Genomic DNA, 22,566 nt, shown 5'->3' with positions numbered 1-22,566 from the left:
GTAGATACTATTAACATTTTAGAGATGAGAAAATTAAAGCTTAAAAGGTTAAGCTTACACACACACACACACACACACACACACACACACACAAACACACATATTACTTACAAAGTTAAGATGTGCGTATTTATATACTGATAAAGTCATACACACATACACCCAGCTAAGTCTCGGTCAGAATTCAAATGCAGGGTATGAAACACCCAAGAGTATACCGCCTCTTAACATTTTAACATATTATTCCTGCTACGAGTAAATGAAAGGCAAATTTGTTGTTCTATTAAAGTAAATAAAAGACATGTATTGAGTGCCCAGTATGTGTGGGGATGCTTTTGGTACTGGGTAACCAAAAGTGAAAGCTCAACTGTACTTGCCCTCTGGCGGTTTCCGTTCCAGAGGGACAAGAGGCTCTTTCAAAAATTATTACCAGTGACAAATTTAAGATTCAGATTTAAGCACTAGAGAAACACAGAGAGGGAGAATGCAAAACAATGCCAGTTTGCACTAATGAAGTTGGAAGGAAATAAACGTGCGAGGCAGTTAGGCATGGGGTTTGGAATCACCACCGTGGATTGGACCCCAGTTCCACCACTTAGCTAGCTGCATACCTGGGGACAGGTTCCTTGCATTTTCCCAGTGCAACTTGGTATTACAGGGATGATAATGATGAGGACATATCATTACTGTCGAGAACTGACAACCAGAATCTAAGTATAGTTAATGTCCTATATCTTTCCCTTTAGGAAACCTTTCAGCTAATTATGGTAAAAATGATTCCTTTGGCCATTTGTGTTTTCTCTGTGCAGGATAGATACTACGAGAGTTGAGTTTACCATCCCCTTGAGAGAGAATTGGGCTCTGCCATTCTTTGCAATTCAGATAGCGGCAATTACATATTTCCTGAGACCAAACTTACGGCCTCTTTCTGAGGTAAGTTTTTATAATACTTTATATATATTTTTAATTCTCCAGTTTTGTCTCAGAAACTTCGAAAGATGTGACATGCATAGTGTCACACTGCACGGGAATAGTTCCTATTGCGTGACCAGTTTTTAACTTGAGTTAAACGAAGTTTCCTCTTCCTGAGCCCTCTCCTACTTTGCAAAGAAAATGTTTTCCTTTTTGATGTTAAAAATGTACTCTACATAATCTGCCCTTAAATAGCTGCAGCAAACCCACACACAATGTCTGCGAAACTGTCAGAGTCCTAAAGCCGGTGCTCTTGAGATATGAGTTGGAGCATTAGCGCCTCCATAAGACTGTGGGGTACACGTTCCCTATGTGGATGTTTCTATGCACAGTGTACACATTCCTTATGTGGATGTTTCTATGCACAGTGTACATGTTCTTTATGTAACTATTTCCGTGCACAGTGTACACATTCCTTACGTGGATGTTTCTATGCACAGTGTACACATTCCTTATGTGGATATTTCCATGCACAGTGTACACGTCCTTTATGTAACTATTTCTGTGCACAGTGTACACGTTCCTTACGTGGATGTTTCTATGCACAGTGTACACGTTCCTTATATGAATGTTTCTGTGCACAGTGTACATATTCCTTATGTGGATATTTCCGTGCACAGTGTACACGTTCCTTACGTGGATGTTTCTATGCACAGTGTACACATTCCTTACGTGGATGTTTCCGTGCACAGTGTACACGTTCCTTATGTAACTATTTCCGTGCACGGTGTACACGTTCCTTGCGTGGATGTTTCCATGCACAGTGTACACGTTCCTTATATGAATGTTTCTATGCACAGTGTACATATTCCTTATGTGGATATTTCCGTGCACAGTGTACACGTTCCTTATGTAACTATTTCCGTGCACAGTGTACACGTTCCTTATGTGGATGTTTCCGTGCACAGTGTACACGTTCCTTATGTAACTATTTCCGTGCACAGTGTACACGTTCCTTGCGTGGATGTTTCCGTGCACAGTGTACACGTTCCTTATATGAATGTTTCTATGCACAGTGTACATATTCCTTATGTGGATGTTTCCGTGCACAGTGTACACGTTCCTTATGTAACTATTTCCGTGCACAGTGGACACGTTCCTTACGTGGATGTTTCTATGCACAGTGTATACGTTCCTTGCGTGGATGTTTCCGTGCACAGTGTACACGTTCCTTATGTGAATGTTTCCGTGCACAGTGTCACTTTAGGACAGTTAGAGCTCAAATAACAAGTGCAAGGGTTTTCAGAGCAACAGTTTATGGTTTTTCTATTTGGTTTACATAGACATTGGCTGCTTTTGAGAAAACTTATCTGCAAGGCTTTTTCTTCCTAGAGACATGTAAATTATACTCAGGTTTTCTTTTTACAGAGGCTGACACTTCTTGCCATTTTCGTATCAACTTTTCTCTTTAGTCTGACATGGCAATTTAATCAGTTTATGATGCTGATGCAAGCATTAGTGCTGTTCACACTGGACTCCCTGGACATGCTGCCGGCAGCGAAGGTGAGCCGCGCTTTCTCCTCTCGGTGGGGACAGTCGTCATTTAGCGCCATAGGTCATAGCGCGAGCTCCAGAGGTGCACATGCTTAGCAGTGAACTTGAAGCTGCTTCTTCACTACAGTATAAATCTGCTGTGCCAACTGAAGTTGAGTAATCTGTGCAGCCTTGTTTGACCAGCTTAACTTTTATTCTGTCTCGATCAATTGTCCTTTGTAGAGATGACTTAAATTTTAAAATAGAAGCTAGCTCTTGTAAAATGTCTTATGATATACTGCCTTTTCCCCCCAAGGAAATCAGTGGGTAGGCAACACCTTTCTGTGGTACTTCGTAAAATTCTCACAGTAACATTTAACAAGCGTGGGAATCCCTGCTGCCTGGCCAGAGGTCACGTAGGAAACGGCAATTTTAAGGAAGCCGTTGTTTGTCTCACTATGTGTGACGGCAGTATGCGCCGCTATTATTTAGTTGCAAGGTGTTTTTCACGTGCAGAAATGTATTTTAATGTATTGTGTATGTTTTAAAATTTGTTCATCATTAGTAAAGTAACAGTAACTAAGTATTCTCCCACTGTAATAAAATATTCTCTCCAAGTCTAAGGCAGCAATTGAGTTGAATACAGAAGAGTCGTGTTCATTTATTCCATGTCCAGAGAGACGCAGCGGTCTTTAGAGACTGACTGAATCTGAATTAGGAAACATTAAAGCCAGCCAGCAAGTGGACATTGTCCTAGGCAGCTAGGACAGGATAGGCACGACAGGGCATCACCACCCACGTAAGACATTGTCCCATCCTCAAGGGTGTTGCTACAGCCTGGGAGATAGAGAGACAGCTAGAACAACTAGATGTCTGTATGTCTGTAATGTTAATTTGTAGTAACAGGGAGTGCTGAAGTCTAGAAGAAGGTTCTTTTCAGGCCAGAAAGTTTCCACAGAAATGGGAGGCTAGGGCCGGGCCACAAATGAGAAGAGTAGAATTTGGATGGAGTGTGAGGGGGCAGGTTATGAAGGTAAAATACAGGAGGGAAAGCAAGTCGGTGGAGCAAAGGTAAAGCAGTGTTTGCGTGTGGAAAGTACGTGTACGTGATACTAAGTCATGGTTATAGAGCTCCACGTGCCTCAAAAAGCCTCGTGTACAAGTGAAGTGAGTCTGTTTATATTTGCTTTTCCTGTTTTGTAACCTGTGTACTTTGGTCATGGTGACCTGTAGGCTCCGGGGAAGGGGTGCCTGGTGCCTCTGTTCCTCCTGGGCCGCATTCCGAGGCCAGCTGGTCTGCCTTTCTCCCTTTGTACGTAATACCACGTTTCCTCCCTTTCCAGCAAGTACTTTTCAAAAGAACTCTGTACATTTTCATATAAAAAATAAATACGTTGAGCTATTTTGAAAACAAATACATAAAATTTTTCTGTAGTGTAATTTCACAGAAAAGCCTAAAAATGTGCTTTCCCTTTCACTGACACTTTCACTTCTAGAGATTTATCCTTAGGAAATAATCAACCATGTCCATTTAAGTTGTGCCGTAATAAGAAAACCCTAGCTGGAAACAGTCTAAGTCAATGGCAATAGAATATTGTTAAATAAATATGGTATATTAGTGCAACAGAGTATTACATAACCTTTATTTTCCCTGTCTTGTTTTTAAAAGTAAAACACAGGGGCGCCTGGGTGGCGCAGTCGGTTAAGCGTCCGACTTCAGCCAGGTCACGATCTCGCGGTCCGTGAGTTCGAGCCCCGCGTCAGGCTCTGGGCTGATGGCTCGGAGCCTGGAGCCTGTTTCCGATTCTGTGTCTCCCTCTCTCTCTGCCCCTCCCCCGTTCATGCTCTGTCTCTCTCTGTCCCAAAAATAAATTAAAAACGTTGAAAAAAAAAAAATTAAAAGTAAAACACATATAGGGAAAGTGAGAAAAGTTCCTATACATCCAAGTATTAGCAATCAGCTGTGTGATTGATGTTCTTAAATTCCTTTTGTCCTTTAAATCTTTTTAATTTTTCTGTAAAGAACACGTGTTTCTTTTTCTGTTTTCTTTTAAACTAGAAAACAGAATAAAAGATACAGTTTTGACACAGTTTTGACGTGTGCACGTGCACACACACACAAAACCAAAGAATAACAGTTAATTTATGTCTTATTTGGTTCTAAACTTTGCTAAACTTTTGTCATTGAAACTGTGTCAATGTTAGTGGTGGTCATTGTAAGTATGAAAATTTAAGGAGGGGCAGCTTAGTAAGGAAAGAATCCTGAGTTGCAAAACCAAGCTGCTTTTATCAAGTATGAAAATAACTAGCTTTTTAAATTTCGGCAAGTGGTTTAACTTCTTGCAGCTTCAGTGTCTTTATAAATTGGAATCACTGATCTCTAATCATGCCAAATGGGAGAGTCAGAATAGTTGGGAGAGAAAAAGGTAATGCAGATTCAGAGCCTGATGTGGTGACAAGAAAGAGTAGCCTCTTCAGTGTGTGTCATCTTTTCATGGTCGATGGAAAGAAAGAAACTCTCTAACCATCAAAAGCTCAAGTTTCACTTAGGTATGTGTATAGGCTTTGAAACTATAGAGCAGAACAGTAGATGGTATTATAAAGCATATACTTTTATTATATTAAAGCCCAAGAATACGGAGGCTGATAAAGTTTTATTAACCCATTGTGAAAACAACAAGACGCATTCATGATCACTACCTAAGAAGAAATTTTAAAGGACTCCATGTGGTTCCAGACAAGATGGAGTAAATGCACTCCCCTCTATTCCTCCCACTAAGTACAACTGGACAATATATATAAAAGAAACATGAGAAGATTTCAAGGGGCGAAGAAAAGAAAGCAGGCTGCTTAGAGCCCCGGCGACTGGAAGAAGAACGTGGCAGTGGGGTCCTTGGATTTTCCTTTTGCCTCATGTATCCCAGAGTAGGTGCTGGAAAAGTCAGCAACCAGGAAACCCCAATGGACTCAATCAGAAGTCCCAAGATAAGCCAAAGGACCAGAAAAGGGGAGGCGGGATATCTCTAGCAAGATAGAAAACCTTTAGACATTGATTGTGTACTTAGCTAAACACCACGGAAAAAGCTTCACTCCCACCTCCGTCGGCAGAAGTTCAGTGGGGAAGCTGGACTTCCGCCCTCGCCCAGCTGTAACAAGATAGTCCTCACTTCCTGCTGGGGCTATGTCAGAAGAAATCTATTGGGGAGGCAGCGCTTTCACTGTCTCCCAGAAGCGTCAGTGAGGGCCACATCCAGTGGTTAGTGAGATATCCCTTCCCCTCATCCAGTAGTAGTGACATATCCCTTCCTCTCCCTGACAGGATGGTGTCGGAAAAGACCAACAGGGAAGCCAGAGTTTTAACCACCATAAGCCTTGGGGCACCTGGGTGGCTCGGTCGGTTGGACGTCTATGACTCTTGATTTCTGTTCAGGTCATGATCTCACCATTTGTGAGTCTAAGCTCCACATCAAGCTCTGTGCTGACAGTGCAGAGACTGCTTGGGATTCTCTCTCTCTCCTTCTATCTCTGTTCCTCCCCAACTTGTGCTCCCACTCTCTCTCTCTCTCTCACATATATAAACGTGAAAAAAACATTTTTTTTTTAAAGTAACAAACCTCCTTCGCTCCCTTCACCCTCCCCCCGACCCCCAACAGTGTCAGCGAAGGGCCATGTGAGGAGCAGTGTGGAGGCGTCCCTTCCCTTCCCAGCCAGGATGGTATCAGCAGAAGCCTTGTAGGGAGCCTAAAGTTTCATCATCTCCCAGCCATGAGACACCCCTCTCCCCTGTCTCCCAAAAGTCAACAGAGGCCAAGTGGAAAACCTAGATCTAACCCCATCTGGAAATAATGAGACTGCATCCTTCTTCCCCGACTGGCATGGCACAGAGGACGCCTCCTGATACAGAAACTTAAATAAGATCCAGAGTCCAGTAACATAATACAGTGCAATTGAAGATCACTTCTTATACTAAGAACTGGGAAAATCTCTCTTGAGTGAAAAGAAACAATTACCAGATCTCAACACCAACACACAGAAGTTGGATTATCTTACGAGGAATTTAAAGCAGCCATTATAAAAAATTTTCATTGAGCACATACAAACACTTGAAACAAATTAAAAATATAAACTCGCAACATACAGAAGATACAAATAAGGAGCATATAAGAAATTTTTTTGCGGAAAAACTCCAGTAATGAAAATTTAAAAACTCAGTAGATGGGCCCAACAGCAAAATGGAGTGGTCAGAAGAAAGAACCAATGAGGGGCACTTGGGTGGCTCAGTTGGTTAAGCGCCCGACTTCGGCTCAGTTCATGATCTCCTAGCTCGTGGATTCGAGCCCCACATCAGGTTCTGTGCTGACAGCTCAGAGCCTAAAGCCTACTTCAGATTCTGTGTGTGTCTCTCTCTCTGCCCCTCCCCTGCTCATGCTCTGTCTATCTCTGTCTCTTAAAAATAAATAAACATTAAAAAAAATTTTTTTTAAGAAGAAAGAACCAGTGAACTTGAAGATAGAACAGGTTAGAAATTACCTAATTTGAACAAGAGAAAATAGAGTGGGAAAAAAAAAAAGAGCAGCCTCAGGTTCCTGTGGGACTATAACAAAACCTCTAATATTCTTCTAATCAGAATCCCCAAAGGAGAGATCGAGTGTAAGACTGAAAAAAAGTATTTGAAAAAGTACTTTTTGAAGGTGTTTGAGAATTTCCCAAATTTCACAAAAGATGGAAACTTACAGAATCAAGAAGCTGAGCTAATGTCAAATAGGATAAACCCAAACAAATACATGCCAAGACACATAACAATCAAACTTCTGAAGACTAAAGATAAAGAGGGGTGCCTGAGTGGCAGAGTCAGTTAAGCATCCAACTCTTGGTCTCAGCTCAGGTCTTGATCTCAGAGTCATTAGTTCAAGCCCGGCATTGGGTTCCACACTGGGCATGAAGCTTACTTTAAAAAAATAAAAATAAATAAATAAATAAATAAATAAATAAATAAAATAAGATAAAATAACATTAAATAAAAAATAAATAAGAAATCTTAAAAGCAGAGAAAAACAATACTTATCCAAAGGGGAAAACTAAGTTGAGTGACAGCAGGTTTCTCATCAGAAACAATGGTGCTGAAAGAAAAGAATGGTTAACCCAGAATCCTATGCCCAGCAAAAATATCCTTCACAGAAGGAGGAGAAATGAAAACATTCTCAGATGAAGGAAAAGAGTTTGTTGCTCATGGAACTACCCTAAAAAATGGCTAAAAGAAGTTCTTGAAACAGGAAACGATAAAGAAGAAATGTTGGGACATCAGGAACAAAGAAAAGGCAAAAGAGTAAAACTATTAATAAATGAAACAGACTTGCCATCTCCTCTTGAGTTTTCTAATGTATGTTTGATGGCTGAAGCAAAAATTATAATGTTGAATGTGGTTCTCATTGTATGTAGAGGAAGTATCTAAGATAATTGTGTTATAAATGGGAAGAAAAAAGGGATTTAAGTAAAGTTTCTATACTTGATTCAAACTGGTAAAATAGCCACACCAGTAGACTGTGGTAAGTTATGAATGTATAATGTAATAACCCAGAACGACCATTAAAAAATCTGTACAAAAAGATAAATTCAAAAATACTATAAATAAATAAAAATGGAATTCTAAGAATGTTCAAGTAACCAACAGGAAGGTAAGAAAAAGAAAACAGATGAAAAACAGTGAGCAAACAGAAAACAAAATAACAGGTACGACCTAACAAATCAATAATTGCATTCAAGATAAACGATGTAACTACAACTACTTAAAGACAGAGATCGGTAGAGTGGGTTAAAGAAGCACAAGAACTTATTTCAAACACAACATTAAGAAGATTGAAAGTAAAAGAAATTGGGAAAGATAACACTATGCAAACATGAATCAAAAGAAAGTAGTAGTAGCTATATTAATATGAGATAAAGTAGGTGTCAGAGCAGAGAAAATTACCAGGACAAAAGGGTTATTATAACAAAAGGGTTAAGCTACCAAGAAGACATAGCAATCCTAAATATGTGTGCACTGAACAGTAGAGCTACAAAATATGTGAAGCAAAAACTGGCAGCCGAAAGGAGAACTAGACAAATCCACAAATAAGTTGAGGACCTCAACACCCCTCTTTCAACAACTGATAAAACAGAAAATCATTAAGGATATAGTACCTAACACCATCAAGGAACAGGATGTAATCAACATTTATAGAACACCACACCCAATAACAGCAGAAGAGCCAATGGATTGAATCAATAGAGTCAAACTAGAAATCAGTACAGAAAGGTTAAAAAAAAAATTCTAATACTTAGAAACTAAACAACACACTTCTAAATAACCTATAGGTCAAAGAACGTCAATATCTATGGTCTCAAAGCCTTGAGATGACACTGAACTCAGTGACAAAAGGCAACCTTGTCATATCAAACCTTGTAGGATACAGCTAAAGCAGCAATAAAGAGAAATGTATCACCTTAGGAAAGAGAAAACATCTGAAATCAGTAACCTAAGCTCCCACCTTAAGAAATTAGAAAAAGAATCGGGGCGCCTGGGTGGCTTGGTTGGTTGAGCGTCCGACTTTGGCTCAGGTCATGATCTCACGGTCCGTGAGTTCGAGCCCCGCGTCGGGCTCTGTGCTGACAGCTCAGAGCCTGGAGCCTGTTTCAGATTCTGTGTCTCCCTCTCTCTCCGCCCCTCCCCTGTTCATGCTCTGTCTCTCTCTGTCTCAAAAATAAATAAACGTTAAAAAAAAAAAAAAATCAAAAAAAAAAAAAAAAAAAGAAAAAGAAGAGCAAAATAAACCCGAGACAAGCAAAAGGAAGAAAATAATAAAAGCAGAAATCAGTGAAATTGAAACATAAAAGCAATAGAGAAAATCAGTGAAATAAAAAGCTAGTTCTTGGGGTGCCTGGCTGGCTCAGTTGGTGTAGTATGCAACTCTGAATCTTGGGGTTGTGGGTTCAGGCCCCACGCTAGGTGTAGAGATTATTTAAAAAAAATAAAATCTTAAAAGCTAGTTCTTTCAAAAGCAAAATTACAAACCTCTAGCCAGACCTCATAATGGCCTGGAGCATTAGAAACTCAATCTCAACTCATTTTGATACCAAAGTTTGAGTCTCTGTTCTAGCCTGTATTAGAGCATAGTTAGTTAAGAGCACAGATTCTGGAACCGGACCACCTAGGTTTGAGCGAGTTGATATACTTGAGTCATTTAGAACAAAACTGCCTGGTATTTTATGAATGTTACACAAATGTTAACCATGGCTAATTCAAAATGATTATGGAGAGGGGCACCTGGGTGGCTCAGTCAGTTAAGTGTCTGACTTCAGCTCAGGTCACGATCTCGCAGTTCGTGAGTTCTAGTCCTGCGTCAGGCTCTGTGCTTACAGCTCAGAGCCTGGAGCCTGCTTCTGTGTGTGTCTCTCTCTCTGCCTCTCCCCCACTCATGCTCTGTCTGTCTCAAAAATAAACATTAAAAAAAAATTTTTTTAAATGATTATAGAGAGCAGGAGCAGGACCCACTGAAGAAAATTCCAGTTACTCTACATAGAAAGAATATATTACTGCTACCTCGTTTCTAAACTCTACTGGACTAATAAAATCTGAGAACAAACATCAGATCTACCACTGATAATTTAGGACTTTCTAATATGCAATACTACTCAACGTTACATTGTGGCGGCTCACTAGCAATGTTTCTTACGAACCTTGAATGTCATTACATTTATAAAACCATACAACCTTGTTGTAACACAAACTGTTCTTTTTTCTAGAAGTATGCCTATTTGACCCAAAAACTGGCAACACCAGAAAACACCATAACTCAAAAAGGCAAACAAAAAATTGTTTTATTTTTTTTAAATGTATTCATGAGTGATTTGTTATCCTTAAAGAGGATAATGAGAAAAATATTTGCACTCCAGTAGGAAAGAGAGCAAAAAATACAAATACTTCCTAGAAGGAAAAGCAGCAAAAAGAATAAAATACTTTGATATAACTTGAACAAAAGAATTGCAAACTTTCTTCTACACTGCAAACTACAAAACATTGAAAGTTTTAAAGACCAACATAAGTTAGAAGGATACCCATGTTTATGGATTGGAAGCCTTACTATTTTTAAAATGACAGTACTCCTAAATTGATGTACACATTCAACACAATTTCTCTCAGAATCCCAGGTGATTTTTTTTTTTTTTGGCAGAAATTGACAAGCCAATCTTAAAATTCATGGGAAAACCCAAGGGACCCAGAATAGTTGAAGCAGCCATGAAAAAGAGGAATAGAGTTGGGAGACTCACACTTTCCAATTTCAGAACTTATTTTCAAGCTACAGCAATTGAGACAGTGTGATACTGGTAGGAGGACAGACATAAATCAGTGGAATAAAATTGAAAGACCAGAAATAAGTCTTCACCAAAAATAAACAGTCAATTGATTTTCAACAAGGGAGCCAAGATAATTATGGAGAAAGAATAATCTTTTCAGCAAATGGTGCTGGAATAACTGGATATCCACATGTGAAAGAATTAAGTCAGATCCCTCCCCCCAACCCCCCCCCCATATACAATAATTAACTCAAAGTACAGCAAAGACCTACTTTAAGAGCTAAAGCTATAAAACATAGAGAAGACAGGAAAAATTCTTCATGACTTTGGAGTAGGCCAAGCCTTCTTACAAGGATCAGCACCAAAAGCATGAGTGACTAAAGAAAAACATGGGTTAAGCGGCCGACTTCGGCTCAGGTCATGATCTCGCGGTCCGTGAGTTCAAGCCCCGCATCGGGCTCTGTGCTGACAGCTCAGAGCCTGGAGCCTGTTTCAGATTCTGTGTCTCCCTCTCTCTGCCCCTCCCCCGTTCATGCTCTGTCTCTCCCTGTCTCAAAAAAAAAAATAAATAAAAAAGGTTAAAAAAAATAAAAAAAAGAAAAACATGGGTGAATTGGACTTCATCAAACTTAAAAACTTTTGTGTTTCAAAACAAATCATCAAAGTGAAAAGACAGCTCACAAAATGGGAGAGAATATTTGCAAATCCTCTATCTGATAATGCACTTCCAGGATATATAAAGAACTCTTTCAGCTCTTTCAATAATAAATACGGGCAAAAGATTGGATAGACAATCTGAGAAGATATGTAAATGCCCAGTAAGCACATGAAAAGATGCTCAGCATCATTACTCACTAGGGAAATAAGTCAAAACCAAAATAAGATACACTTTCACCCCCACTCAGATGGCTAAAATCTAAAAACAACAACAAAGACAGATGATAAGCGTTGGCAAGGATGTGAAGATGTTAGAACTCTCGTTGCTGGAGGGATATATAGAAGGGTGCAGCCTCTTTGGAAAACAATTTAGCACTGGCTCACGTGTTAAACGTAGAGTTGCCACGCGATCAGCAATTCCACTGCTAGGTAACATACCCAAGAGCAATGAAAACCTGTATCTGCATAAAAATTTGTACATGAATGTTCATAGCAGCGTGATTCAGAATGGCCAGAAAGTGGAAACTACCAAAATGCCCATCACTTGATGAATGGGGTAAACAAAATGTGGTACAATGGAATATTATTCAACCGTCAAAATTTAGAATGAAGCACTGATACATGCTACAACATGAAGGAACCTTGAAAAAACACTGTGCTACGAAGCCAGTCACACAAAAACAAATATTGTGTGGTTCCACTTATATGGAATGTCAAAATATGCCAATCCTTAGAGGCAGAAAGTACATTGGTGTTGGGTAGGAATGATGGGAAGGAAATAAGGAGTGAGGACCTACAAAAAAAAAAAAAAAGGAGTTACAGCTAATGGCTGTGGAATTTGGGGGGACTGGGGAGATGATGAGGATATCTTAAAATTAGATTTTGGTGATGTTTGCACAACTGTTAATACTAAAAGTCAGGAATTGTACACTTTAAAAAGGTGAATTTTATGGCATGTGAATTATATCTCAATAAAGCTATTAAAAAAGAATAACTATTCCTTCGCTATCTAGTAATTGTACTTTTAGGAATCTGTCCTAAGGAAATGCATTCATTCATTTGTCCCTCCAATATTTATTGAGTGTCACTGTCCTAGTGGGTGTTGTTTTAGATGCTAGTTATACAACAATGAACAAATTAAGGAGCTACGGAAGCCTCCCCACCCCCACACCTTATCCATGTTTTCAGCTATGTGAGGTCAGCCACGGTGAGAAGCAGATAATCCACCTCTGACCTATAGCCAGAATGACAGTAGTAGCCTGATTCAATGTCACATGCCTGCATCACTCACCTTACTTCATTCATCTCATCACGTAGGCATTTTATCATATCACAAGAAAAAGGGTGAGTGCAGTATAAGAAGGTATTTTGAGAGAGACTACATTCCCATAAATCTTGTACGGTATATTGTTACAATGGTTCTATTTATTTTATTATTAGTTACTGTTGTTAATCTCTTACTGTGCCTAATTCATAAGTTAAACTTTATCATCGTGTACAGGAGAAAACATACTATGTATCCATCCATTCGGCGCCTTCATGGTTTCAGGCGCGACTAGGCAGGAGCCCACTGGGATCTTGGAACAGATCCCTCGCAGATAAGGGTGGAGGAGTGTAATCAGATACAATGATTTGAGGACTTTTTCAAAAGGATGTTCGTAATAACATTAACTTCAACAATAATAAAAAGCTGGGAACAAATGATCCACTGGCAGACAAATTACGGCATATGGTAGAATGTTATGTAACCATTTAAAATTAAGTTTTCACAGAACAGTCATTGATGTGAGAAAATGATACAATATAACGTGAAATAAGGAAAATGCCACATGAAATATCCTACCACCACTATGAAATCAATATTATTTCTGTAGGTAATGATGTTGGATTTTGATTTTAGAGCCCACTTTTCTATCCATTATTGTTTCTTTTTTTATGTTTTCCTAAATCTCCTATAATGAAATATTGTGCCTTTATAATCCTAAAATCCACATTTCTGTGAACAACCAAGCAAAAGCGCTGAACCGTTGCAGGTGTTGCCTTCTAAATGCTTGTTATAGGTTTGTTTCCTTTGAAGTTAAGAAAACAAAGCTATGAGGGAAATCTGGTTTGCTGCTCAATGAAAGTGGGATTTTTCATATGCCGATATGAATATGGAATTGTCCAATCTCAAAGAGGAGAGAAAGTATCAACTCGTTATGAGAGGCTGTCAGTTTTTCTTTGTGGCATATTTTCTGTGTTCAAGTTGGTGGAGTTTTGCTTCTTTCAGTATCCACCTGTCAACAGTTCTTATACACCGAGAGCTGTCGTTAGCGAGTGCTCATCATGTGCTAGGCATTTTAAAACAGTACCACATCCGGTCCTTCCGCCAGGCCTCACGGCAACTCTGAGGAAGGTGTAAACATCCCTCTTTTGCACATGAACCAGTTCCAGCACATGAAGGTCACACAGCTGGTTTATGTCAGAATCCGCAAGCTAGCACAGGTGCTATTGACCCCAGTTGTGGGTTTTGTTTTTTTTTTTTTAATGTTTATTTATTTTTGAGAGGGAGACAGAGCATGAGCGAGAGGGACAGACCCAGAATCCAAAGCAGGCTCCAGGCTCTGAGCTGTCAGGACAGAGCCCGACGTGGGGCTCGAACCTGCCGACTGCGAAATCACAACCTGAGTGCAAGTGAGACGCTTAACTCACTGAGCCACCCAGGCGCCCCGACCCCAGTCGTGTTCTTGACTGCTGCGCTGTGCCACCTGCTAGAGACCCCCCGAAGTGGAAAGTCGAAGGCCTTGCTCCAGGAGGGCTTTTCAGCCTGATGGAATCAGGTGCACACACAGAGAAAAGGAAGCAATAGGATAGTCTGGAGTGTGGAAAATTCGGAAATAAGAGAACACCAGAAGATTCTGTACATAGTAACTGTAAGAGAATTTAGAAGGAAATTGCGGACTGCATTTGCCCATTTCCAGAATATGTTTATGCCATTGTCTGCTTCCTCCACTTCATATTATCTGTTTGTTTCCTCTTTAACTAATGTTACAAGGTTTAAAATGCAGTATATTAAAAGGTAAATAAGCAGTATGTGTATGATTTTGGTTTTTAGATGGAATTGCTTGAAGCTAGGTGTGCTTTCTGCTTCATTTGTAACTTGAAATGTATCCAGCCGGCTAGTTGCCCACGTGCCAGCATGCGGTAGGCTTCTGATCAAGTCTTTAACCACCTAATCTTTGCTTGTTGCAGGCGACATGGCTGTATGGCATACAAATGACAGGCTTGCTCTTGGTGTGCATTCTTCAGTTTTTTAATTCTATGATTCTTGGATCATTGCTGATCAGTTTTAATCTTTCAGTATTAATTGCAAGAAAACTTCAGGTAGGACATTATTTTTGTCCTTTAAGCAAACTCTTTTTTAAATTGTGTGGTTGCTTGGGCCTTATTTTTATACAGCACACAAAGGAAAATTTATGACCAGATTCCCACTGAAAAGCACCGGACCCATTATTTTTTGTTTTGGTTTTTGGTTTTGTTTGTTTGTTTGTTTGTTTTTATGTGCACGGTGTAGCATCTCTGTTGTCAAGCTTTCTGATGTGCCACCCCTTGTTTTGACATTTACTTTTGTCTTAGAGAATGGGAATCTCAGTTCAGGGATTAGCCAGAGATGCTTATTTGAATGCATGCCATTGATTTAAACCTGAAACAAAGAAGAAAAACTTTTTTACTTCTGGTGTGTGTGAATTCAAGAGTAAGAAGAACCTGTTACTTGGGGACATATGTTCATCCCAGTGTCTTTCGAGTTGCTGGATACCTTATTATTGGTGACACAGTAACACTACTCCCTACCGCATCGTTCCGTATCGTGGTATTGATTTTTAAGTGAATTTAGATTAACTCTGAGAATTTTGAGAATCTAGATACATACATTCAGAAATAAGGGGACATTCCTGGAGTGTCACATTTGAAAACATTGACCTGATATTTTGGTTTTATTAAAGAATTCAAATCTCTTAAAGTTACATGAGATTTAATTTGTTTTTCTTCACATAATGTCACAAGGCCTGTTTTCTTTTTCATAAGCATATGAGAAACATTTCTCATAAGTACTTTTATATCAAGAAGCTGTTTTACTTTCTGCTTTAGGAAGAAAATATCCTGTCATGGACAAGCTGTCACAAAGATTTTTTTAAAAAAGGCTTCAGTTGATGATCTAAAACAATAGTTCTCATTCATCCTTCTAACTTTAGTTATAAATAAACATCATGCCTATTTAATTCTTCAAAATTATTAGTTATTATTATATTTGATGATCTGTAAAGTTAATCTGACAGTTATAAGAAAACTATTATAAAGAGCACAATTTATCTTTTATTATACTGGTAGGTCTTTAATTTGCTGTGTCGTCTGTGATACATGAATTAATGGTTAAATGACCACAAGATTTGTTCAGTCAGTGTATCCTGAGTACCTTCTGGCACACTCCATACTCCAGTTGCAAAGGTCTAAAAAAAAAAAAAAAAAAAAAGACTAGGACAGTTTTCTGATATTATGAAGCTTTATATAAAGGGATTCATTTACATTTATATTAGACATTTACAAGCATTAAGACAGTATATAACCTCGTGAAAAGTAGGTGATATTTTCCACATATTTTCCCAGTATGTTGCATGATCTCATGTTTTAAATCCTTAAGTAATCTCATCTTAAATGTCTCTGAAGTAATTTAAGAATTAAGACTCAGCTGTTTTCATTTCTAGAAAAATCTGAAAACTGGAAGCTTCCTTAATAGGCTGGGGAAACTATTATTACATTTATTTGCAGTTTTATGCTTGACACTTTTTCTCAACAACATTATTAAGGTAGGTTAATAAAATGACATTTAATTTATGAATTAAAGTTACCTAAAGAATGACCAGTTCTCCTTTTAACAAGCTCAGTTTTCACTTTGTTTCTGAAACAGTTATTCTCTATCTCAGTCATTGATTTCTGCTCATTTTTTAAATATGTTCTAACTTGAACTCACTTTTTGAGTCACTACACTTTTTAAAAGCTCAACTTTAAAGGCATTAAACGAGTGTCTCTCTAATTTTAAAAAATTCTACTTTTTAGAGAGCGTTTTCTTGCACTATGGTACAAAGAAAAAGATGACATGATTTTCACTGGGTTAAGTTGATAGATGAACAGGGCGCCTGGCTGTCTCAGTTGGTGAAGCGTGCAACTCTTGGTCTCGGGGTCGTCAGTTCGAGCCCCACGGTAGGTATAGAAGATTACTTAAAACAAAAGAAAAGAAGAGAGAGAAACTAGCTTTACTGTTGGAACCACAGTGATTTATTGAAACGATTTTGCCCCTCCTGGCAGGCTGGTTTCAGGGCAGGAGACATCCGCATGTACGTTGGCAGTCCCTCTTCCTGTCTGTTGACTCTCAGAGACTCTCACTCATCCGGCCACATTAAACACTTCCACTCCAGGTCCTTGTCGCTAGTTCTTAAACCCCACACAGTTCAGTACTTATCAAAAGCTTACTTGAGCTGAGCAATCAGCGTTTCCGAAAGATTGGCTGAAAGATACGCAGTTCACCCATTCCCCCGCTCGAGACATTTAGTCATCCGTGCCTGAGTGAAGCCAGTAGAGCGCTGCATGCCTGGACCATTGATTCTTGACTTCCCAAAGAATACCATCTATTGAGTCATACTTGATGTCTTGCCAGCTACATACAATGAGAGGAATTAGAAAAAATTTGTCTTTGAGACTCCTGCTGTTTTTACCGTACCCATGGGGAAAATTTCTCTCGAGTCTCAGTTTTAGGAGTGTTAGGATCTGTTTTGAGCAACTAGTTTGTTTTAATCTTATGACCTGTGCTTTTATCTCCCTCTGCATTTGCTAGTAGAATGTGTAAGCCCAGATTTGCAGCTCATCTCTAGCAAATGTATTTTATGTACTAACCTCACTTCTGGATTCATCTTACTTTCTTTTCTGTCTTCATTTTCCTTTTGATAGAATTTCTTGACTGATTTATGTTATATGGATTTTTGTAAAGCGTATGTTAAAAATAAAATGATGTGAATTAAAATCCTAATCACTAATGATATGCGCTGGTATTTGTTCACTCTGGGGGCCACCACTGAGCCTTCAGTTGTCATTGTGTGAATGAGTCTTCTATCAATTGTGTCTCCAGACAGAGACCCCAAAGCCAGAGAGGCCCTGTGGGCTCTATACCTGTTTGAGGTCTCAGATCATCAAATTATTGGTTTTCTGATAAAAAAAAAAAAAAATTGTACTCACCTGGCTTCAGCCATCTCCTCCCTGAGACCAAAGAAGCTCATCTTTTATCTATTTTACGTGTTGAACTTCTTTATAAGGTTGAAAAAAGTGATTCTGCTTATAAAAAGGGGGGGGGATGAAGGAGTGTAAAAGTCACTGTGTTAGAATTCCTCATTTCTGACAACTATTGAGAACATTTGCTATAAACACACACACGCACGCACGCACACACACACGCAGTCCTGTGAAACTGGACACCAGATGTATGTATTCATTGGGAAATTATCAGGAAATCATGCATAAGGCACTAATAGTAATTTTCATTTTCTCCCTCCCTGATAGAAAATTCTTAATCTGAAGTCAGACGAACACATATTTAAATTTCTGAAGGCAAAATTTGGGTTTGGAGCAACAAGGTATGGCTGAATTTAAAATTTATGTTTGCTTTTTTATATTAAATCAGCAGGGACTTTCAAACTTCATAGTGCCTTGAACTATTAATTCCAGGCTCATTTTGAGGAAAAATGTGTGGTTTACTTCTCTTGTTTTGAATTTAATATTTTGCCTTTTCATTTGTTCCCTAGAGATTTCGATGCAAATCTGTATCTCTGTGAAGAAGCATTTGGCCTCTTACCTTTTAATACATTTGGAAGGCTCTCAGATACTCTCCTTTTTTACGCTTACATATTTGTTCTGTCCATCACAGTGATGGCAGCATTAGCAGTCGCCTTCCATAATCTCAGGTATGGCGTGTTTCGGAAGCCTATGCTGTGCTTTAACGAACTTGCTCTCTGTTGCCGAAAAAGTGCTCCGTTGAAAATCAATCTATCAGACACAGATGCGGTATTGTGCAGCTGAAAGGGGGGACGTAGCCAGTTTAGATTGGACTCCACTCAGTCATTAACGATGGACCAGCTAAGACATAGCAAAAAGGCAGTACCGAGCAGACTGTCCCCTTTGAGCCCTTCCCGTATGCCCCTTTCTATAGACACAGGATACTCAGAGGACTTACTCTACAGGGTTTGTGGGAAGTAAATAAGTTAAAATGACATACAGTGCTTAGAATGGTGCCTCACGCCTGGAACATTCTGTGCATTTTATATGTCATTAGCTCGTATTACTATTAATGACTCATAGTCTCTCTTTGGTTCTCGTTGTTAGTTTTCCTGTTGTTTTTCTGCCTTTCTTGGTCTAGCTGCCTTTTTTATTTCTCATGAAGTATCAAGAGTTAACTGTTGTTTTGTTGTATGTTGTTAAAGGGCTTGTAAAGTTGGAGTCCACCAAAGTCTTCAGCAATAATTGGCTGTTTCTAAAAACTTAACATGTCTACTAATCTGCTAAAAGAAAGAGCCAGGGAGTATAAAGACTTTTTAAAAACGTGTGGAATACCTACCTGCAAGGCTGATGGAGGGCTTTTGCATTTACTGTCCGTGTTAAATTGAAAGAAAATTAAGTGTAAGAAATTGAAGCTGCTGTCATTTGTGAAAACTTAATGAAGCTCAGAAGGAAGCCCTTTTTCTCCATAGTTATCTTGCCAATTAAGGTGCTGGTGGGCTGTGATTCGCAGCCACCGGAGAGCTGTGCTGGAGAAGGGCATTAAAATGAGTCCAGATCAGTTGAGATGTTTTATGATTATTAAGAGAGTGAAGCAACATTGAACCATGAAAATACTTCATTGACTATAAACTATTTTAGTATCTTTCAGAAGTGTTCTTAGCCTGATCTCTAGCCCAAGGTAAAATCCATCCCTGTGAAAATAGATGGAAATTATTCTAGACAGTGTAATTTAATATTATTCCAGACACGCCAAGTGTCGGCAGGACTCTAGACTGCATGCAAAGCAGGAAGTTGAGTTGGCCTGCAGTATTTTGTGAAAATGTCTGCCATGCTCAGTGTGAATCTAGGAGCCGTCTCTGCAGGCTGACTTGGTGTATGATTGTGGGTAAGGTTTTAGAACATCCTCATCTACCACGTAGGGGTATTAGAACCTTATTAGAGGAAAAGTACTACACTAATTAAAGTAATTTAAGAATAATGGTATCTTAAGATGAACTTCTAAGTAATTTGAAGGATATTTTATCGATGCCAAGTATTTAAAATATTTCCACCATCTTAATACTAGGAAGGATGATACTATTCTGTTCACGCAACACATCTGTGTTGGTGTAAAGGCTACGACTGAAAAGGAATTAACTCATGGGCTCTATATTCATGGGATTAATATGAGCTTTCCAGCTTGGCCAGGGAGATGGGGAGAGGTGTTGCAGAATTCTCTCAGGTATCAGGGGAAAATGAGAACATATGTTCTTGTCTGGAGCAACCTTTTAGTAGCAACATAGAAGCCAGGGTTTGGGTTGTAATATATGACACCTAAGTAAAGATTACTACCAGTGGTGAAAATTACCTTAGAATACCAGTTTAATTTTCATACGTATCTAGGGTGGTTGAAAGGATTTCTAGGGAAGAATAGTTTTCTAGTTACATGGAAGCCTCCTACGTATCCAGGTGTGTTGGATTTTATGAAGGCTAAGTGGGGCCTTTACAAGGTATTGCTTTTATCTGAAACTGATGGCACTTCCTGTTGTTTCCTTATGCCCTTGACAACACACTGGACGACATCCGAACCCACTCGTCCATCTCAGCATCTCTAAAGTGGGGACCACCAGAGACGACAGTATGTGCCTCCCCGGTGTGACCCAGTTTAGAGTACAGCAGGTCCCCCATGGAGTATTCTTGCCAAAATAAAACTGACTCTAATAATTAACCTCTAGATCTAATTATAAGTTTATAAGCAGGGTGGGCATAGAGAAACGTATTAAACACCACCACAAGGAGAAAATCAGCCAAATCCAGAAGGTGGAAGTAGTTACAGGACAAATGACATTTCTTTCAGCCAGTAAACAGCCTCAAAGCAGAGGACCCTTGTTTTGACTGAGAGATAACTTAAAGAGACGTTGATGAAATGCAGTGTGAAAGCTTAGGGTCCTGATTCAAAGAAACCACCTGAAAAAAGCAATGGCAGTACGTGGGAAATAGAATACAAAGTGGGTGTTACGTGATAAGGAATTATTGTTAATATTATGGGTGTAATTATTTTAACATAGCCATGTTTGATTTAAAAAAAATCACGTCAGACATCTGTAATGAGGTATTGATAGGTTAAAATGTGATCATTTGTTCATAAAGGAACTGAATTCCAAGTTTATGGACACATTTTTATTTTTTCTTATTTATGAAAACTTACAAAATACTAGCAACTCATGCAATATCTTTAAAGATATCTTTATCTTTTTGACTCCAGAAGACTATTTTTTCTATTTTCTTATAAAGGGTTGAAGTACTCTAAATTTTTCCTTACAATGTAATTTGTTAAATTTTAGCTAGTGATGCATTTTAACACTTTTAGCTTCATAAAGTCAAAATTGATTAATGCTGACTCATTTTGTCTTAGAGCAATAATACATTTCTAAATATATGAAGAGATAAGTTTCTAAATACATTTGTATATATATGAAGGCATAAATCTTTTAAAAAGATTTACCTAACTTACAGTTATGTATCCAGTTTCAATTTTGTACATGTGCTGTTTTATTCAGTGATTCTGCAAATCAACAATCCATGGGTCAAATGGGAAAGTGCACGATCATCCTGAAACCAGAAACTGCCTACAACTTAATACATACCATTCTGTTTGGATTCTTGGCATTGAGTACGATGAGGTATTTTGTCTTATCTGTTTGCTTGATTAATGTTTTTATTTGACCATTCTTTACCTGACATATTTTAGCAATGTAACTTGGAAACTGACGGTCATCTTCATTGATAATTATGGTTGCCATAAAATTTTTCTTGCTTGCTACCTTTTCCAGTACAAAATATTATTAATAACCACTTTTTTCCTAATTACCCAGATTCATCTATTTTTACCTATATGATGGTTCTCAAAAGGCAGTGAAACTCGTAACTGATCCTTTGGCAGACGGTTCCTGCACAGTCTTAGTTAGATTTTCCTGTCCCAGACGGTACAACTGTCTCACACCGCGGGTCTCTCCACGGCTGGCTGGCACTTGTTGACCTTTGCCTGTTTCTTTTCCTACAGAATGAAGTACCTCTGGACGTCACACATGTGTGTGTTTGCATCGTTTGGCTTATGCAGCCCTGAAATATGGGAGTTACTCCTGAAGTTGATCCATCTTTATAACCCAAAGAGGGTCAGTGCTATTATCCCTTTTAGTTTTATGACTTTCAGGATTTCTTTCCTACCAATTATTGTTGTTTTCAGTAGTTGCCCCTACATCAGTCCAGTGAAACAGATACTAAAATTTGAGGCAGAAAATAGATAACTGGCACCTTATGGTTTTCTCCCGTCTAAGTACTAACCAGGCCCAACCCTGCTTAGCTTCCAAGATCAGACGAGATCGGGCGCATTCAGGCTGGTGGGGCCGTAGACCTTAGGATTTTCTAAGGAGTTATTTCTAAAATAGTTTTATTCTTAATTTTATTTTTTAAATTATTTATTTTTTCCCAAACCATTGGTTAGATTTGCTTATTATACTGAATTTGGAAATACTGTAAAGCACACAAGGAAAAATTACAAATCATCAAGAACTCCATTATCCAGTTATCACTATTATTATAATAAATTATCCTTAAAACAAATATTAATAACGGGGGATAGGAAAACACAAATATGAATAAGCATATGGTTACGGTTAATAGCCTATAACTGCAGTTTGAATTGTTCTCCCATGTGAACTCACAAGGTGGCAATAGAGTAGAAGCTACAAGTATCTCATGAGTGATTGGGACCCTTACGTTGACCCCGTTGTCTGGCATAGTGGAGACTCATGCTCCGTGAAATCACATTTTTGTTGCTTTAAAAAG

At 38.8% G+C, this 22,566-nt stretch overlaps 1 protein-coding gene and 1 long non-coding RNA gene across 5 annotated transcripts in view; one reads left to right on the top strand and one right to left on the bottom strand.

The window, feature by feature from the left end:
• Positions 1 to 22,566, top strand: part of DPY19L3 (dpy-19 like C-mannosyltransferase 3) — a 77,142-nt gene that overhangs the window by 35,581 nt on the left and 18,995 nt on the right. For 2 of the 4 annotated variants that reach the window (XM_042970549.1, XM_042970547.1), the window contains exons 7-14: positions 810 to 933; positions 2,341 to 2,475; positions 14,668 to 14,799; positions 16,179 to 16,280; positions 18,025 to 18,098; positions 18,267 to 18,425; positions 21,279 to 21,401; positions 21,782 to 21,893. In XM_042970549.1, the coding sequence (XP_042826483.1) occupies positions 810 to 933; positions 2,341 to 2,475; positions 14,668 to 14,799; positions 16,179 to 16,280; positions 18,025 to 18,098; positions 18,267 to 18,425; positions 21,279 to 21,401; positions 21,782 to 21,893 (961 nt within the window). The remainder of the gene's footprint in view (positions 1 to 809; positions 934 to 2,340; positions 2,476 to 14,667; positions 14,800 to 16,178; positions 16,281 to 18,024; positions 18,099 to 18,266; positions 18,426 to 21,278; positions 21,402 to 21,781; positions 21,894 to 22,566) is intronic. The other 2 variants (XM_042970548.1, XM_042970550.1) reach the window with 2 other exon arrangements.
• LOC122234373 lies at positions 16,290 to 18,388 on the bottom strand. The gene is made up of 3 exons (XR_006212151.1): positions 18,317 to 18,388; positions 17,704 to 17,796; positions 16,290 to 17,128 (listed from the first exon to the last, which is right to left on the bottom strand). It is a non-coding gene; the product is annotated as an uncharacterized LOC122234373 (long non-coding RNA).

This window comes from Panthera tigris, chromosome E2 (assembly GCF_018350195.1).
Source record: "Panthera tigris isolate Pti1 chromosome E2, P.tigris_Pti1_mat1.1, whole genome shotgun sequence".
Classification (NCBI taxonomy): Eukaryota; Metazoa; Chordata; class Mammalia; order Carnivora; family Felidae; genus Panthera; species Panthera tigris.
Note: the sequence above shows the minus strand (reverse complement) of the source record. Positions and strands in the feature narration are given on the sequence as shown.